The 16,857-nt window shown below is 48.2% G+C and overlaps 1 protein-coding gene across 1 annotated transcript in view; it reads left to right on the top strand.

The window, feature by feature from the left end:
- Nucleotides 1-452: 452 nt before the first annotated feature.
- NWD1 (NACHT and WD repeat domain containing 1) overlaps nucleotides 453-16,857 on the top strand; it is a 52,386-nt gene continuing 35,981 nt past the window's right edge. The window contains exons 1-5 of the mRNA XM_065931894.1: nucleotides 453-1,618; nucleotides 6,119-6,322; nucleotides 7,864-8,023; nucleotides 10,146-10,263; nucleotides 11,409-11,567. Of these exons, the coding sequence (XP_065787966.1) occupies nucleotides 468-1,618; nucleotides 6,119-6,322; nucleotides 7,864-8,023; nucleotides 10,146-10,263; nucleotides 11,409-11,567 (1,792 nt within the window). The 5' untranslated portion in view covers nucleotides 453-467. The remainder of the gene's footprint in view (nucleotides 1,619-6,118; nucleotides 6,323-7,863; nucleotides 8,024-10,145; nucleotides 10,264-11,408; nucleotides 11,568-16,857) is intronic.

The raw sequence follows: 16,857 nt of genomic DNA, 5'->3' as shown, positions 1-16,857 counted from the left end.
TCACCTGGGAGCTTGTTGGAAATTCAAACCATGGGCCCTACCCTGACATGCAGAATCAGAACTTCTGGAGGGTCCAGCCATGTCGGTTTTTGTGAGGCCCCAAGTGACTCTGGCAAACTGTGGCCTCAAGCCAAACCTGGCCCACTGCTTGTTTTTATGAATAAAGTTTTGTTGGAACACACTGGAGCCCACTCCTTTGCATGTTGTCTATAGTTATGCCAAGTGACTCTGGCCCACATTAAGCCTGAATTCCAGTGTTCCCATTCCTGGAATGTGTCTCCCAATTGTCCCCATTTGAGCCAGCTGATGCCATAACACTGACCACACTCTCTTTTACTTTTGCAGTCATTGAGTGGGAAATAGAACGGGCCTTGCTGAACTCAACAGTTGGGGATCACGGGGCAACCGTCTTCCTGAGACAGATCCAAGACCTCAATAAGCACATCCTGGAAGACTGTGCCTTCAAAATGGTGGACCGTCTTGCAGACGGTTGCCTGGACACGGATGCCCAGAACCTTCTCAGCAACCTCAAGGAGCGCATTGCTGACCGGCAGCTTGGAGTTCTCAAGGCCCACCACCTAGCGTGGAGCCGAGACCTGGTGAACCCCAAAAACAAGGCTCATGCCCGATACCTGAAGGAGCTGGGGGAACAGTTTGTGGCCAGGGCTAACCATCAGGTTCTTGAGTGCCTCCGGGAGCTGGAGGCGGGCAGGCAGGAGTTGGCGTGGCTCTACCAGGAGATCCGCCACCACCTGGGACTCAGTGCTGAGGTCAACCGGACCTTCTGTGGGCGCCAGGAGCTCCTGACCCAGCTGGGGCAGCGACTGCGACAGAGTGATGGCCACCCCCACCCACCCCTGGTGCTTTTTGGACCCCCCGGCATCGGAAAGACGGCTCTGATGTGCAAGCTGGCTGAGCAAATGCCGGGGCTGCTCGGCCGCAAGACAGTGACCATTCTGCGGCTTCTGGGGACGTCACAGATGAGCTCTGAGGCCCGAGGCCTGCTCCAGAGCATCTGCTTCCAGGTGTGCCTGGCCTATGGGCTACCCCTGCCCCCTGCCCAGGTCCTAGAGGCCCATACCAGGGTGGTCCAGTTTTTCCACATCCTCCTCCACACCGTCTCCTGCCGAAACTTTGAGTCCCTCGTGATCCTGCTGGATTCAGTGGATGAGGTGGACTCTGTCCACTGTGCTAGGAGGATCCCCTGGGTGCCTCCCAAATGTCCTCCGAGGGTCCACCTCATCGTCTCGGCCTGCTCTGGACAGCGGGGGGCTTTAGACACCATGCGGCAGGTGCTCACGGACCGAGGGGCTTACTGGGAGGTGAAACCCCTCTCCGGAAACCAAGGGCAGGAGATGATCCAGCTCCTGCTGGCCGCCTCGAGGAGGACACTGAGTCCGGTGCAGAGGGACATGCTCTGGGCCAGCCTCCCAGAGTGTGGACACCCCGGGCGGCTGAGGCTGGCTTTCGAAGAGGCCCGGAAGTGGGCGTCCTTCACTGTGCCAGCCCCGCTGGCCTCCACTGCTAAGGAGGCGATGCAACAGCTGTGTGCTCGCCTGGAGCAGACACACGGGCGGCTCCTGGTGGCCCACGTGCTGGGCTACATTGAGTCTTCCCGGTGAGTCTCTGCTGTGCTCACTCTGTTTTGAGCTGAGATAGTACGCGTGCATTCTTCTCCAAGGGCTGCCGTAACAAATCACAACCTGGGTGCCTTAGAACAGTGGAAGTATATTCTCTCACGATTCTGAGGGTCAGAGTCTGAAATCGAAGTGTCAGCAGAATCACACTCCTTCTGGAGGCTCTGAAGGAGAATCTGTTCTAGGCATTTTCCTTCATTTCTGGTGTTGCTGATCATGCTCAACGTTCCTTGGCTTGTAGAAGCATCACTCCAGTCTCCACTTCTGTCATCTTGTGGTTCCATCCCTGTGTGTCTCTCTGTCTGAATTTCCCTCTTTTCTTGGAAGGACATCACTCATTGGATTAGGGTCCACTTCTGTCCAGTATTGTTAGTGACTGGGGTTCTTGTCTTTCTCAATCAATAGAAATAGATCAGAGGCCAGACAAGAAATTCAGGCAAGGCTTTACTGGTACCTCTGCTGTGAACACAGGCTTCCCAGGTGGCACTGGTGGTAAAGAACTTGCCTGCCAGTGGAAGATGCAAGAGACATGGGCTCCATCCCTGGGTCAGGAAGATCCCCTGGAGGAGGGCATGACAATCCACTCCAGTATTCTTGGACAGAGGAGCCTGGTGGGTTATAGTCCATGATGTTGCAAAGATTCGGACACGACTGAAGCAATTTAGCATGCATGCATTGTTGCAGCAGAGGGGGAGGGAGAACAAATAGCAAATTCCTTTGCTTGCTTGCTCCCAGTGAGCTGGTTCCTTATTCGGGTGAAGGTAGGGGTCGGGCTGGAGGGGTAGCTTAGGTGGTTTGTCCACCCCTTTGGTGGTGTGGTAGGCAGGGGGCATATGAAACACCCTGCTTTTGCTCCCAGCTCTTCAGAAGTGGCAGTTGGGTTTTTGGTCTCTTTCTGTCCTATCCATAATTTCCCCAATGGTGCATGTGTGAAGCTATTTTCAGTTCTTTACAGTTTGTTTGTATTCTGTTGTTCGAGGAGAGCTTTGTCCGGGCGCAAGCACTGCAGAAAAGGGCCCCAGGTCCCAGGTCCCAGGTCCCAGCCTGCCTCAGTGGGACCTCATCTTGACCACTTCCCCAAAGACTGGTTTCAAATAAGGTCTTATTCACAGGGTCCCCATGGGCATGAATTTTGAGGAACACTTTTCAGCCCAGTATTAGTCATATCATAAAGTTCCCTCTTTGGACGTGTACAGTTTGGCATTGAGTACATTCACAGTGCTGTGCTACCACTAACCATGAGGAATGGTTCCTCACCCTACAAGGGAGACCCTGTCCCCGTCAGCAGTCACCCCTCATCCTCCTCTCCCAGTCCCTGCCAGCCATTAATCTGCTTTCCACCTCCATGCATTGGTCTAGGTTATCTCTCTTTCCTTCTGTCTATGTATCTGTCTATGTAGCATCACCAATTCAATGGACATGGACTTGGGTGAACTTCGGAAGATGGTTAGGGACAGGGAGGGCTGGCATGCTGCAGTCCACAGGTCTGCAAAGAGTTGCAAAGTGTCAGATGACTTAGTGACTGAACAACTACAACAATACATGTCTATCTATCACCTGTCAGGGCTTCCCAGGTGGCACTAGTGGTAAAGAACCCTCCTGGCGATGCAGCAGATGTAAGAGGCAGGGGTTCAATCCCTGGGTTGGGAAGATCCCCTGGAGAAGGGAATAGTAACCCACTCCAGTATTCTTGGCTGGAGAATCCCATGGACAGAGGAACCTGGTGGGCTACAATCCATGGGGTCACAAAGAGTCAGACATGCCTAAAGTGACAACAGAGCACATCACATCATCTCTCATCTATCATGCTGCTGACCCCTAGTGGTTGGAGGCTAGGAATTCTACTAGCATCCTAGATGATCTGACCCTCAGCATCACAGTGGGAAGCTGTGAAACTCTGTGTTAGGCATGCATTGTAGCCTTTTCACACACACTCTGCACAGAGTGGATAGCTGAGTATCCGTTGTATATGGCTGCTGAAAGAAATAATGAGATTATACTTGCAAATAGACATCACTGGCCAAGGTCCCTCGGCCAGCATCAAATGCAGGGTGGTGTGATCTCACACACAGAGCCTGTCTGCAGCACAGGAAAGGAAGGTCCCATGTTGGGGGGCAGGTGAGGTGCCTGCTTTGGGTCCACATTGTCAAGAGATGTCTTTGGGGAGGAGAAGGGCTCTTAACCTAGTGGTTCAGCTGTGACCTTAGGCACATCCCCCAGGGCACATCTCTAGCACCGTCCGATAGAATATTGGCAATGAGGGCAATGCTTTATATCTCGTTGTCCAAAGTGGTAACCACGAGCCACGTGTGGCAAATAAACACTTGAAAGGCAGCTTATCCATCCCAGAAACCGGATTTTAAATTTCATTAATTTTTAACTTTCAATGACTGTGTGTGGCTGGTGACGACTATACTGAACATTGTAGCCCTAGATTCGAGGAGACACAACATCTTCAAGAGCAGGGATGGAATTGAATTCCTCTTCCCTTGGCCATCCAGGACCATGAATACGCAAACCTCAATTTCCCCATCTGACAAACGGAAGAAGGCCCCCTCCTGCACAATTCCAGCTCTTGAGGGCACCTTATCAGAGGGGCTCACATGCTCCAAGAATGATCTCTCCCCTGCCACTTACCTTGTCTTTCTCCTTCCTGTGACTTGGCTTATCTTCTTCCTAGCAACTGGTGTTACTGTTTGTGTGTGTGTGTGTGTTTTCTCGGTTGTTTTCTATGTGGCTCTCTGCACTAGAAGATAAGCTTCGTGGGCCCCTAGCTCTCTGTCCTCCAGGGGGCAGCACAGAGATGATACTCCATGAACAGGGGTTAAGCAAAAGTGCCCATGCTTTACTGATGTCAGTGGCCTTCCAGGATGCAGCCCTCTACTTCTCTGAGAATGAATGGACTGGCCAGGTCCCTACCCAGAGGAATGTGATGCCAGAGAAGTGTGGGGCTGTGCTTCCCTTGGATATCCAGCTTGAAAGCCTCTTGGGATGTTCCATTTTTTTGATCTGGTGGACAAGCCATTCATTGTGCCCGAAACCACAAAGAGAGAATCCAAACCTGGTTTGTATTGAGAGTATCCTGAAGATTGAGAAAGAAGATTTTATTGTTTGTTTGTTTGTTTATTTTCCTTATGGCTGCACCTCGAGATACATGGCTTCCCTCATAGCTCAGTTGGTAAAGAATCTGCCTGCAATACAGGACACCCCAGGTTCAATTCCTCGGTCAGGGAGATCAGCTGGAGAAGGGATAGGCTACCCACTCCAGTATTCTTGGGCTTCCCTTGTGGCTCAGCTAGTAAAGAATCCGTCTGCAATGTGGGAGACCTGGATTTGATCCCTGGGTCAGGAAGATCCCCTGGAGAAGAGAAAGGCTACCCCCTCCAGTATTCTGGCCTGGAGAATTCCATGGACTGTATGTATAGTCCATGAGGTCTCAAAGAGTTGAACGTGACTGAGCGACCCTCACTTTCACTTTCGAGGTATGTGGCATCTTAATTTCCAAACCAGGGATCAGAGCTGTGCCCCTGCATTGGAAGTACAGAGTTTTAACCACTGGACTGCCAGGGAAATCCCAGAAGATTCTATTCTGAAAGAGGAAATGTTTGAGGAAACACTGGACCACCCCGTGTAAACCCCCATGTTGTGGCTCCCAGGAATATTGGTTTGGAAAGACCTGTCAAGAGGAGAAAAGCAGATTAGGGAGAGGGCCGGGCTACCCCAACGGGGAAACTGTGGAGAACACCTCCAGTGACATAGCTGTGATGGTCAAAGATGAGATTGTCTCAGTGGAAGAGATCTCAGAGAATACTGATGTTAATACGTACCTCGATTGACAACAGAAAATTACAAGTGAGCAGGTATTCTGTATGTGTAAAGAATGTGGAAAGTGTTTCCAGCAAAATGAAGACTAATCGATATCAGGGAATTAAAAACACACACACATAGGTGTTTGTATTCCTTGTAAGCAGAAGCCAGCCTCCCTCTCTCATCTGCTTTGAAATGAACTCTACTTGTTCTCCAACCCAGAGGAAATTTGTGGCAAGTCTCTTAGTTTTTCCAGGCAAACGCTTGCTATTTGAAGCTATTATGAAGTCCACTCCAGTCCGATGCTTGTCGTGTTTAAAGCCACTTCCTTTTTCAGGCAAGAGCACATGGGGGTGGTTTATGCATTATTTTCCTAAGTTACATCTCTTCCTGTGCTACTCGACTCATCTGAGATTGGGGGAGGGATGGTTCAGGGTTCTGTAGGTGTGAGAAAGAAGGAAAGACCAGGAAATGCCTTACTTGATGGGAACAGCTGGACCCAGGTGTGAGTATCAGCTAGCCGTGGCACTGTCCAAATGCAGATCTCCATGGGGAGCCCTTCAGTGATGGGCAGGATGCCACAGAGCTGGTCACATCTGTCCCTCCCTTGGCTTCTGCATTCTCCAATGCAGGAGACACAGGCGAGCTCCCATGTCCATTCCTCCTTTCCACAGGCATGGGCTCTCAGAGGCGGAGCTAAAGGATGTCCTGTCCTTGGATGACGAGGTCCTGCAGAGCGTGTACCAAGACTGGACCCCACCCAGCAAAGAGCTTCTGCGTTTCCCACCCCTGCTGTGGGTGAGGCTTCGTCGAGATCTGGGTAACTGCCTGGCCAGGCGGCCCGTGGATGGCTTCACCCTTCTGGCCATTGCCCACAGGTGAGTCGAGCGGGTTGGTGACACTGTCTGGGTGGGACTCCAAGAGCAAGGACTCACTGATTGAGTTCCTCTTTGTTCCAAATCCTCTTCATTCCCCATTCCCAGGGAATCAAGTCCACTTAGCACAGCATTCAAGGGTCTCCCCACCATGAGCTCTAACACAGGTAACTTGTTTGTTATCATGATTAGTCACCCCACGCGTCTTGTGGGCTCCTAGCTCCCTGGCCAGGAATAGAATTTGACCCCTCCGCAGTGAAATTGCAGAGTCCTAACCACTGGACTACCAGGAAGCTCCCACAATGAACTACTTCTTTAAATTGAGGAGAAATTCACTTGAAATTCATCATTTGAAAGCGAACAGTCCAGTGGCATTTAGCATATTCACATGTGGTACAACTATCACCTCTTGTCTACTTCCAGAACATCGCCATGGCCCTAAAAGGTATCCCATCCCCTCCTCCCCCAGCCCCTGGCAACCACGAGTCTGCTTTCTGTCTCTCTGGATTTGCCTGTTCTGGACTTTTCACATGGATGTGATCACACACAGTGTGGTCTATTGCGTCTGGCTTATCTCACTCAGCATAGTATTTCCATGGTTTATCCACGTTACAGCATGAGCTAGTGCATCATTCCTTGTTATGGTTGAATAATACTCCTTTTCAGGCATGGATCACACTTTATTTATTCACTCACTCGTTGAGGGACATGTGGTTGTTTCTACCTTTTGGTGATTGTGACTAGTGCTGCTGTGAATATGCATGTACAAGTTTTTATTTGAACACCTGCTTTTCCATTCTTTGGGGGGTATATACTCTGGAGTGAAATTTCTGGATCATATAGTGACTTGTTTTATGTTTAATTATTGAGGAACCCAAATTTTCTGATTTTAAATTGGAAATCCCATGGACAGAATCTGGAGGGTTATAGTCCATGGGTTCCTGAGAGTCAGACACGACTTAGCAACTAAACCACCACCATAGTTAATTCACAGTTTTGTGTTAGTTTCAAGAATACAGCAAAGTGATTCAAATATATACATATTATTATCATATATTATATATGTTATATATATAAATTAGTACTTATATCTAAATTATCTTGTATATTATTATATTATATAAGTTATTTGTATATAAATGATCTTATATATTATTATATATTATTTATATTTATATATTTAATCTTATATATTAATATATTTTTATACATATTAGTATATTCTTGTATACATTCTTTTTCAGATTCTTTTCCATTATAGATTATTATAAGATACAATTCCCAGTGCTATACAGTAGGTCTTGTTGTTTACCAAATATTTCTTTTTTAAAGTAAAATCATTTAAGGACAAAGGTAAGATGGGTTGATTTAGAGACAAATGGTAGGTAACAAATAGTGCAGGTGGTCAGCTGAGCCAGCAAGCATCTAGAAGGAGTTTAGGATGAACTGGCATGGGGGAATCACTTCCTGGGAGTGGTGGCCAGTCGTCACCTCTGAGCTCACCCTGAGCCCCAGGCCCATCAGCCCGTGTCTCCTCTCTGCAGACAGCTGGCCGAGGTGGTCCGAGAGCGCTACCTGTCTGGGCCTGAGAAGGCCAAGAGTCATGGCGTCTTGGCTGACTTCTTCTCAGGGGCCTGGAGCCAGGGCATCAAAAAACTCATCACTCTGCCACTTGTGGGAAAACCCCTGAACCTGGACCGCAAGGTGAGGTGTCCGGGGACCCCTGCTCCCCACTCCCAGCCTCCACACTTCTGTGCCCACAAGGCACGTGCCTCCTTCCAATCCTTATTTCCACCCCAGATGCCCTCTACCTACTTTCCTTCTTTCCTCACAAAGGACGAAAAGTCCCCAAACATTATCTGAAGGATGGGGAGCAGCAGAGGAGGAATTTACGCTCCACTAACTTTCCAGATGAAAAAACAAAATCACAACGTTTAAAAGCTTGTCTCCAAAGTCGGGGCATCCCAGAATTTTAATTCCTTGTACTCTGATTGATCCTGAAACACAGCAGTTTCCTCCTTTTGTGTGTGTTTGGGGGGGGGGAGGTGTGGACGTGTGTGTGTGTGTGTGTGTGTGTGGGTGGGGTGGGGTGGGTGTGTAAGGGAGTAGGGGGGAGGTGGGTTGATGTTTTCCTTGTGAATCTCCTGATACAATTCAATTTTCTGTCATTGATTCCCCCAAAGTGTTACTCATTTTAAAAATAGCACTTATTTCGTTTCCCACATAGAAGAGTTGTGTGTAATTGTTGGAGATCACAGAGAGGATCAAACAGTAAAATAAAAGCTAAACTCACAAGTCCCAGCTCTGAGAAGAGCTGCTCCCACACTTCCAGTCACTAGTCACATATTTCCTTCCAGTCTTTCTTTTGTACCCAGGAGCTGTAAGACTTGGGTCCTTAGCTTACAAGTTGCCATCTCTCTCTCTCTCTCTCTCTCTTTTTTTGCCTTTCAAATACCTCGAGACCCAGCTCAAATGCCTCTTCCTTCAGTAAGTCTTCCATAATTTCCTTCCTTTTGCTTACTTGTTCTTCTTCTTCTTCTTTTTTTTTTTTTTGCCATGCCACGCAGCTTATGGGATCTAGTTCCCAAATCAATGATCAAACCCATGTCCCCTGCAGTGGAAGCGCAGAGTCCTCACCACTGGACTGCCAGGGATTTCCCTTGACTACTTGCTCTTCACTCCACGCTCCCTTCACTCGGAGGCAGAACTCAGACTGTTTATTTATTTACTTTATTTTTGTCTGTGCTGAGTCTTCGTTGCTGCAAGCAGTCTTTCTCTAGTTTCGGAGCGTGGGCTCTAGGCGTATGGGCTTCAGTAGTTGCAGCACTCAAGCTTAGTTGCTCCTCTGCACGTGGGATCTTCCCAGACCAGGGATTGAACCCGTGTTCCCTGAATGGGCAGGCAGATTCTTAACCACTGGATCACCAGGCAAGTCCAGAACTCAGACTTTTTAAAAGACGCTTTTAGTTTCAAATTCATTTTAGAGTCACAGACTAGTTGCCATGAGTGTAAGAGTTCCCGTGGACACTTCTTTTAGATTCCCCTATTGTTAACATTTTCCCTAAACATAGCACAGTGACTACAACTAGGGAATACACTTTTAAGTCTTTTATTATAGTTCGATTTTTCTTTTTCATTTCCCCTCCTGGACAGGGAAGCAGCCAGAGGCAGGGCCAGGCCTGATTCTTTCTCCTCTGGTTTCTCATAGATCCCCTCCTGTGTGCCCAGAGCTCCTGCAGGCTCAGCCTCGTCTCTTTAGGATGCAGTTTGCCCCCTTCCTGGTCTCATAGCCTCAGGACCTCCCGCTCCAGTCCATCTTCCCCAGCAACGCTTCTGACCATCCAATCTGATCATGTCTCTCCTCTAGCACCTCCCATGGCTCCCCAGTCTCCAGTCCAATCTCCGCAGCCTAAAGTTCAGTGCTTTTGTGATCTATTATCGACAACCTCCCTAGTCTCATCCCAACCATGATCCTTCACTCTGCCTTATAATTCAGCCTTCCCAAACTCTGATCCTGCTCTCTCCCACCACTGGGCCTTTGCACACAATGCTCCCTTGCTCTGAAATGCCATCACTTCCAATGTATTTTGCCAGACAGGCTCCTACTTACCCTGTGAGACCCAGTTTTGATGCCCCTTGGATTCCCGGAGCCCCAGACCCCTCCTGTCCCAGCCCAGCCTGTGTGGGTATGTGAGGGTGTCTCCATCTGAAATCGTGTCACTGTCCCTCCAGCATCACCTGGCACCTGGCCTGGCCCGTGTTTGTAGAGTGAATGAAAGAGTTTGTGTCTTAGTGGCCTGGCTGCCAGCTCTCTCCTCCTCTGCAGGTGGCCCCTCAGCCCCTGTGGTTCTCAGACATGGTTGCAAACGTGAGGAAGCTGAAGGAGTTACCCTACCACCTTCTCCATGCGGGCCGTATCGAGGAGCTGAAGCAGGAGGTTCTGGGTAAGGTCTCGGAGGGGTTGCCTGTGTCCCCGACCCTCTGGTGCTCCCACTTTCCGGAGCCTGACAAGACGGAAGGGTGAAGGTTAAAATCTCTGGCTCCTTTTCAGGCACTAGTTCTCACCAGGGGCGGTTCTGCACCATCACCACCCCCACCTACACACACACCAAGGGACCCTAGGTGATGTCTGGAGATATTTTGGTTGCAGCTGGCATCTAGGGCTAGTTGATGGTATAGAGGATGAGTAACTGTCTTAGAATGAGAGAGACCCTGTCTACCTATCTGTCAATCTATCATCTACCGTCTCTATTTATCTACCATCTAGTATCTAGTATCTATCGCCTATCTATCTGCATCTATCTGTAATCTGCCATATCTATCATGTCTTTCTCTATATATATATATATAAATATAAAATCTCATCTAGCATATATATCTCTCTCTACCATCTGTATCTATCATCTTTTTATTTATCTAATCAATATCTATCATAACTATCTATCAACCTACCAACCTACCTATATTTCTATCTCTCTACCATTTATATCTAGCATCTTTATATCTGTCTATCCATCCATCTATCTATTTGCCTATCAATCTATTATCTCTGTTTGTGTGTGTGTGTGTGGGCTCCATTGCTCAGCTGTGTCCAACTCTTTGCAGCCCCATGGACTATAGCCCGACAGGCTCCTCTGTTCATGGAATTTTCCAGGCAGGAATACTGGAGCAGGTTGCCATTTCCTACCCCAGGGGATCTACCCGACCATCTACCATCTATGTGTCTATCTGTCTGTCCATCATCTATCTGTCCATCCATCTTTCTATTTATCTATCCGTCTCTCTCTTTCCCCATCCATCCATCCATCCATCTCTTCATTCCTATCATTCTCAACCGGGGATGACTCTGCTTCCTAAGGGACACTTGACAATATGCATGTTTCCAACTGTCATCACTTGGGAGGCGTCACTGGCCTCTAGTGGGTGGAGACCAGGGACACTGCTCTCCACACCCTACCCGAAGGCCCCACCACAGAATACGACCCAGCCCCAAATGTCATTGAGGCTGAGAGTGAGAACCTCTATCTCACCTCCCAGGATGCGCTGAAAGAAGCTGCAGGCTCCCCACAGCACCCCCTTCTCCCCACAGGCAGCATGAGCTGGATTTCCTGCCGGGGCCTCTCTGGGGGCATCGAGGGTCTGTTGGAGGACTTCGCCCTGTGCGCCCCACACATGGACTGTCCTGAGGTCAGCCTGCTCCGGGAGGCTCTCCAGCTGTGCCGCCCGGCCGTGGAGCTCCGAGGCATGGGTGAGTGGTGCTGAGACGGGGATGGGGGAGGCGTGGTCCACTCTGCACCGACTTCTGGAAGCCCAGTCTCCTCACTCAGCGACTCACACACCTTTCCTGTTACAGCTGAGGGGCTTCTAGCTCCAGCTTCTAGAACTTTGAATTGAATCTAGGAGAGTTTAGGAGTAAAAACTACCAAGGCAGTGCCCTTCCTCTCACCTCAGTCCAGCAATTAATTCTATTTTAGAAATTTTTTAAAGTTTATTTTTATTTTTTTGGCCTTGCCACGCAGCCTGTGGGATCTTAGTTCCCAGACCAAGGATCAAACCCAGGCCCTCAGCGGTGAGATCACAGAGTCCTAACCACTGGACTGCCAGGGAATTCCTCCAGCATCTTATTCTAGAAAAGGCCACATGGGAAATATTTTAGACAAAATCGAGGAAATAGTGTTGATGCTTAGTATAGACAGATAGTGCTCAGGCGTGTCTGACTCTTTGCAACCCCATGGACTGTAGCCCACCAGGCTCCTCTGTCCATGGGATTTCCCAGGCAAGAATACTGGAGTGGGTAGCCATTTCCTACTCCAGGGGATCTTCCGGAACCAGGGATCAAACCCACATATCCTACATTGGCAGGCGGTTCTTTACCATTAGCGCCACCTGGGAAGCCCATGACACTTAATATAACAAGGGAGAAAACATGTTCCCACAGATTTTTTTTTTCTAATTGGTGAAACTCATAGAATGATAATAACCGAGCCCAACTTTCCGTAAGTTAGGTCTGTTCATGAGAAAGAAGGGGAATTCTTGATCAGGCAGATAACATTTAGGGCTCAGTTAGGGTTCAAAGTTGGTATTTCCTGTCATCCCACTAATTACAAATGTCAATTTAAAAACATCGATGGGTTTACAAAAACTGTTCTTAGCGCACGCTCTGGCCTAGAGTTTGAAGGATCTCTTGTGTCCTCAGGTGATACTCTGTCCAGGATGGAATTTCGTTTGTTTGTACTTTTTTAAAAGTGTGGCAAAATGCCCATAACATAAAATGAACCATTTTAATTGTCCAGGTCAGCAGCATTAAGTCCATTCACGCCGTTGCACAACCATCAACCCCATTCATCTCCGTAATTTGTTCGTCCTCTCAAACTGAACCTCCGTCCTCATTAAACACTCACTCCTTTTTCCCCCTCCCTAAGCCCCTGGCACTCACCCTTCTACTTTCTATCTCTAGGAATTTGACCATTCTAGGACTCCATGTAAGTGGGCTCATGCAATAGTTGTCCTTTTTGTGACTTATGTCACTTAACATAAAGTCCTCAATGCATCCATGTCAGAATATCCTTCCTTTTTAAGGCCGAATATTGTTCCATTGTGTGTGCGTGTGTGCTAAGTCACTTCAGTTGTGTCCAAGTCTTTGTGACCCTATAGACTGTAGCCCGCCAGGCTCCTCTGTCCATGGGATTCTCCAGGCGAGAACACTGGAGTGGGTTGCCATGCCCTCCTCCAGGGGGATCTTCCTGACCTAGGGATCCAACCTGCGTCTCTTGCGTTCCATTGTGTAGATGGACTGTACTTTGATCATCCATTAACTCTTCAATGGACTCGAGTTGTTTCTACCTTTTGTCGATTGAAAGTAAGGCTGCTGTGAACTTCAGTTCCGTTCAGTTCAGTCACCCAGTCCTGTCCAACTTTGTGATCCCGTGGACTGCAGCACGCCAGGCTCCCCTGTCCACCACCATCTCCCGGGGTTTGCTCAAACTCATATCCATCGAGTCAGTGACACCATCCAACCATCTCATCCTCTGTCATTGCTGTGACTATGGGGGTACAAATATCTCCTTGAAACCCTGCTTTCAGTTCTTTTGGATATATACCTGGATGTGGAATTGCTCAGTCATTTGGTAATTTTGTGTTTAATTTCTGAGGAACTGCCAGATCTTTTCCCATAATGGCTGTGCCATTTTACATTCCTACCAATAGCACATAAAGGTGCTAGTTTCTCTATATCCTCTACAACACTTGTTATTTTTTGATTAAAAAAAAAAAAAAAGACATCCTGTTGAGTGTGAAGTGGCCAGGATTTTTTTTTCTTTCCCCTGCTGCGTTCAGTCTTATTTGTGGCACTCAGGATCTTTGCTGAGGCTCGAGGGCTTCTCTCTAGTTGCATTGCAGAGGTTCAGTAGTTGTGGCCCGTGGGCTTAGCTGCCTGATGGTGTGTGGGATCTTATGTCCCCAACCAGGGGTTGAACCTGAGTCCTGTCCTGTGCATTGCAAGCAGGATTCTTAACCCCGGGACCACCAGGGAAGCCCCCATGATGGTTTTTATCATACATTTCCCAACTGGATTTTTTGTTTGTTTTTGTCTGGCCACACTGCATAGTTTGTGGGATCTTGGTTCCCCAACCACAGATACCTGGACCCCGGCACTGAAAGCGCCCAAGTCCTAACCACTGGACCATCAGGGAATTCCCACCCCAGTCGGTTTTGATTTGAGGGTTTTTATAAGTGATTTTATAAGGATGCTTAATTCCCATATTCCTTCCATGGTTCATTCATACCTGACAACTGCTGCTTGTCTGAGAAGGCTATCACTGAGGCTGGACACCCCTGGCCCCCCGCACTCCTGCATATTCCATTGCTACATGCTGCTTCCACATATCTGAACTCTTTAGTTATTATTTTCTCTGACTCTCTTTTGCATCATCTATCTGCCCCTCTGCTATGCTAAGTTGCTTCATTCATGTCTGACTCTTTGCACCCCTATGGGCTGTAGCCCGCCAGGCTCCTCTGTCCGTGGGATTCTCCAGGTAAGAGTCTGTCTGCCCCTGCTGCCTGCCAAATGCCCACCCCTATCACACAGATCAGTCCAAGTGCATGGATATTGGTCCCACCGTGCTGATTTAAAGCTGGGCTCTGGCGTTTACTGGCCGTGTGATCTTCAAGTCCCTTTCTGCCTTGTCACCTCCCCCACTCTCACCCCTCCCCCTGCCTTGAGGTCTTCAGTTTTCCCATCTGCAAAATGGGTGTGTTGGTGAACCCTCCCACCTAGGGCTGCTGGGAGAAGTTTGCAAGTCAATTCATGCAGAGCCTGTCCCCATGGCGCCTTCCGAGGAGCCTTTTATAGTCATGTGACAGCACTGAGATTGTTGACCTGAATGGCCGTGGAGGAGCCATTTCTGCCCCGAGCCTCTGCTTTCGTCATCTGCAAAATGTTGGATGGCGCTAAAGTGGTGTCTAGGGTCCCACCCAAGTGGATGATAATTTTGCCTTCCTCTTGCATTCATGTTCACCAGTGGATTTAAACCTCGAAGGGAGTGATTTCCCAGGAACATAGCCTTGGGCCAGTTTAAGAAAAGATTTCAAAGCCCAAACCACAGTATGTTCTTTGCAGCGCTCCTTGACTGACAGCCTGTGGCTGCCCAGCGCAAGGAGAAGGTGCAGAGAGAAATGTCGCCACCAGATGGTGCGGCTGAGCAACCAGGCCCTCTCACAACATTCCAGTCCTTTCCAGCAAGCTAGCTCCTAGAAACCTGTCCGTATTATGGATTTTTCCCGTTGCCTCAGGCTCCAGGATGACTTGGCATGGTGCCATTCCTGTTTGTTTTTATTTAAAAGACTGATATTTTGTTCATCATGGACCTGGGAGCATGCTTTTGATTTTCTTAAAAAAAACAACAACACTGCATTAAAATAGTGTTTATCTTGACAGTTAAGTTTGTTAGCACCACTTTAACATCTACACCCGAGGTGAGTGGGGCACTTGCTCCTGTTCCTGGCCTTACCCGATTTCACCCACCAGCCAACCCAGGCACAGGGCAGGGCCACGCTTGCCCCAGGCCCCACAGTTCGTGTGACCTTGTGTAAGTTGCGTGTGTGCTAAATTGCTTCAGCCCAGCTCTTTTGCGGCCCCATCAGCTGTAGCCCAGCAGGCTCCTCTGGCCATGGGGATTCTCCAGGCAAGAATACTGAAGTGGGTTGCTGCTTCTGAACCTCACCATGTCTCAGTTTTCCGCGTTATACACTTGGGGTGATAGTGATGATACATCTAAACTGCCTCCTCCCCAAGATATAGTTACTTTAAAAAAATATATTTACTTATTTGGCTACATCAGGTCTTGGTTGCTGCACATGGGCTTTTCTCGTCGCCGTATGTGGGCTCTCTAACTGGCATGCAGTCAGGAGCTGCCACACACAGGCTCTCTGGTTCTGGTGTTTGGGCTCTAGCCGGGAGAGCTCAGTAGTTGCAGTACATGGGCTTAGTTGCTTTGAGGCATGTGGGATCTGAGTTCCCCAACCAGAGATGGAACCCCTGTTCTGTCCTGTTCATTGCAGACTCTTAACCACTAGACCACTAGGGATGTCCCAAGACAGTTACTTCTTAATCCCCGGTGGTTGTCGCTAAGTCATATTTGACTCTTGGCGACCCTAGGGACTATAGCCCGCCAGGCTCCTCTGTCCATGAGATTCTCCAGGCAAGAGTACTGGAGTGGGCTGCCATTTCCTTCTCTAATCCCTAGAATCTATGACTATTACTTTATATGGCGAAAGACAATGTGATTAAGGTTCTTAGGACGGAGAGTTTATCTTGGATCCTCTGATCAGGCCCAAAATGCAATCACAAATGTCCTTATAAGAAGGCAGAATGAGATTTGAAACTAAAAAAAAAAAAAGGGGAAATGCAGAGACACTATGATGAGAAGGCCATGTCAAGACAGAGGCAGAAATTGGGTTGATGCCATACACGCTGTTGGTGGGAATATTAATTGGTGCAGCCACTGTGGAAAACAGTATGGAGGTTTCTCAAGAAAACTAAAAAACAGAACTACCTTCTGACCCAGTAATTCCATTCCAGGGTAAACAAAACAAAACAAAAACACTAAAAGATACATGAGCCCCAGTGATCATAGCAGCATTATTTACAATTGCCCAGATATGAAAGAAATCTAAAATGTCTGGACAGATGAATGAATAAAGAAGATTTGGTACATATATTCAATGGATTACTGCTCAGTCATAAAAAAGAATGAAAATTTGCCATTTGCAGCAACATGGATGGACTTATAGGGGATTCTGCCAAACGAAATAAACCAGACAGAGAAAGACAAATACTGTATGATATCACATATGTGGAATCTAAAAAATAGAAAAAACTAGTGAATATAATAAAAAAGGAACATACTCACAAGAATAAGCTAGTGGTTACCAGTGGGCGAGGGAATGGTGAAGTGAAAGTCACACAGCCACGTCCGAGTCTTTGCGACCCCAAGGACTATACAGTCCGTGGAATTCTCCAGGCCAGAATACTGGAGTGG

Source organism: Muntiacus reevesi, chromosome 1 (assembly GCF_963930625.1).
Source record: "Muntiacus reevesi chromosome 1, mMunRee1.1, whole genome shotgun sequence".
Lineage (NCBI taxonomy): Eukaryota > Metazoa > Chordata > Mammalia > Artiodactyla > Cervidae > Muntiacus > Muntiacus reevesi.
Note: the sequence above shows the minus strand (reverse complement) of the source record. Positions and strands in the feature narration are given on the sequence as shown.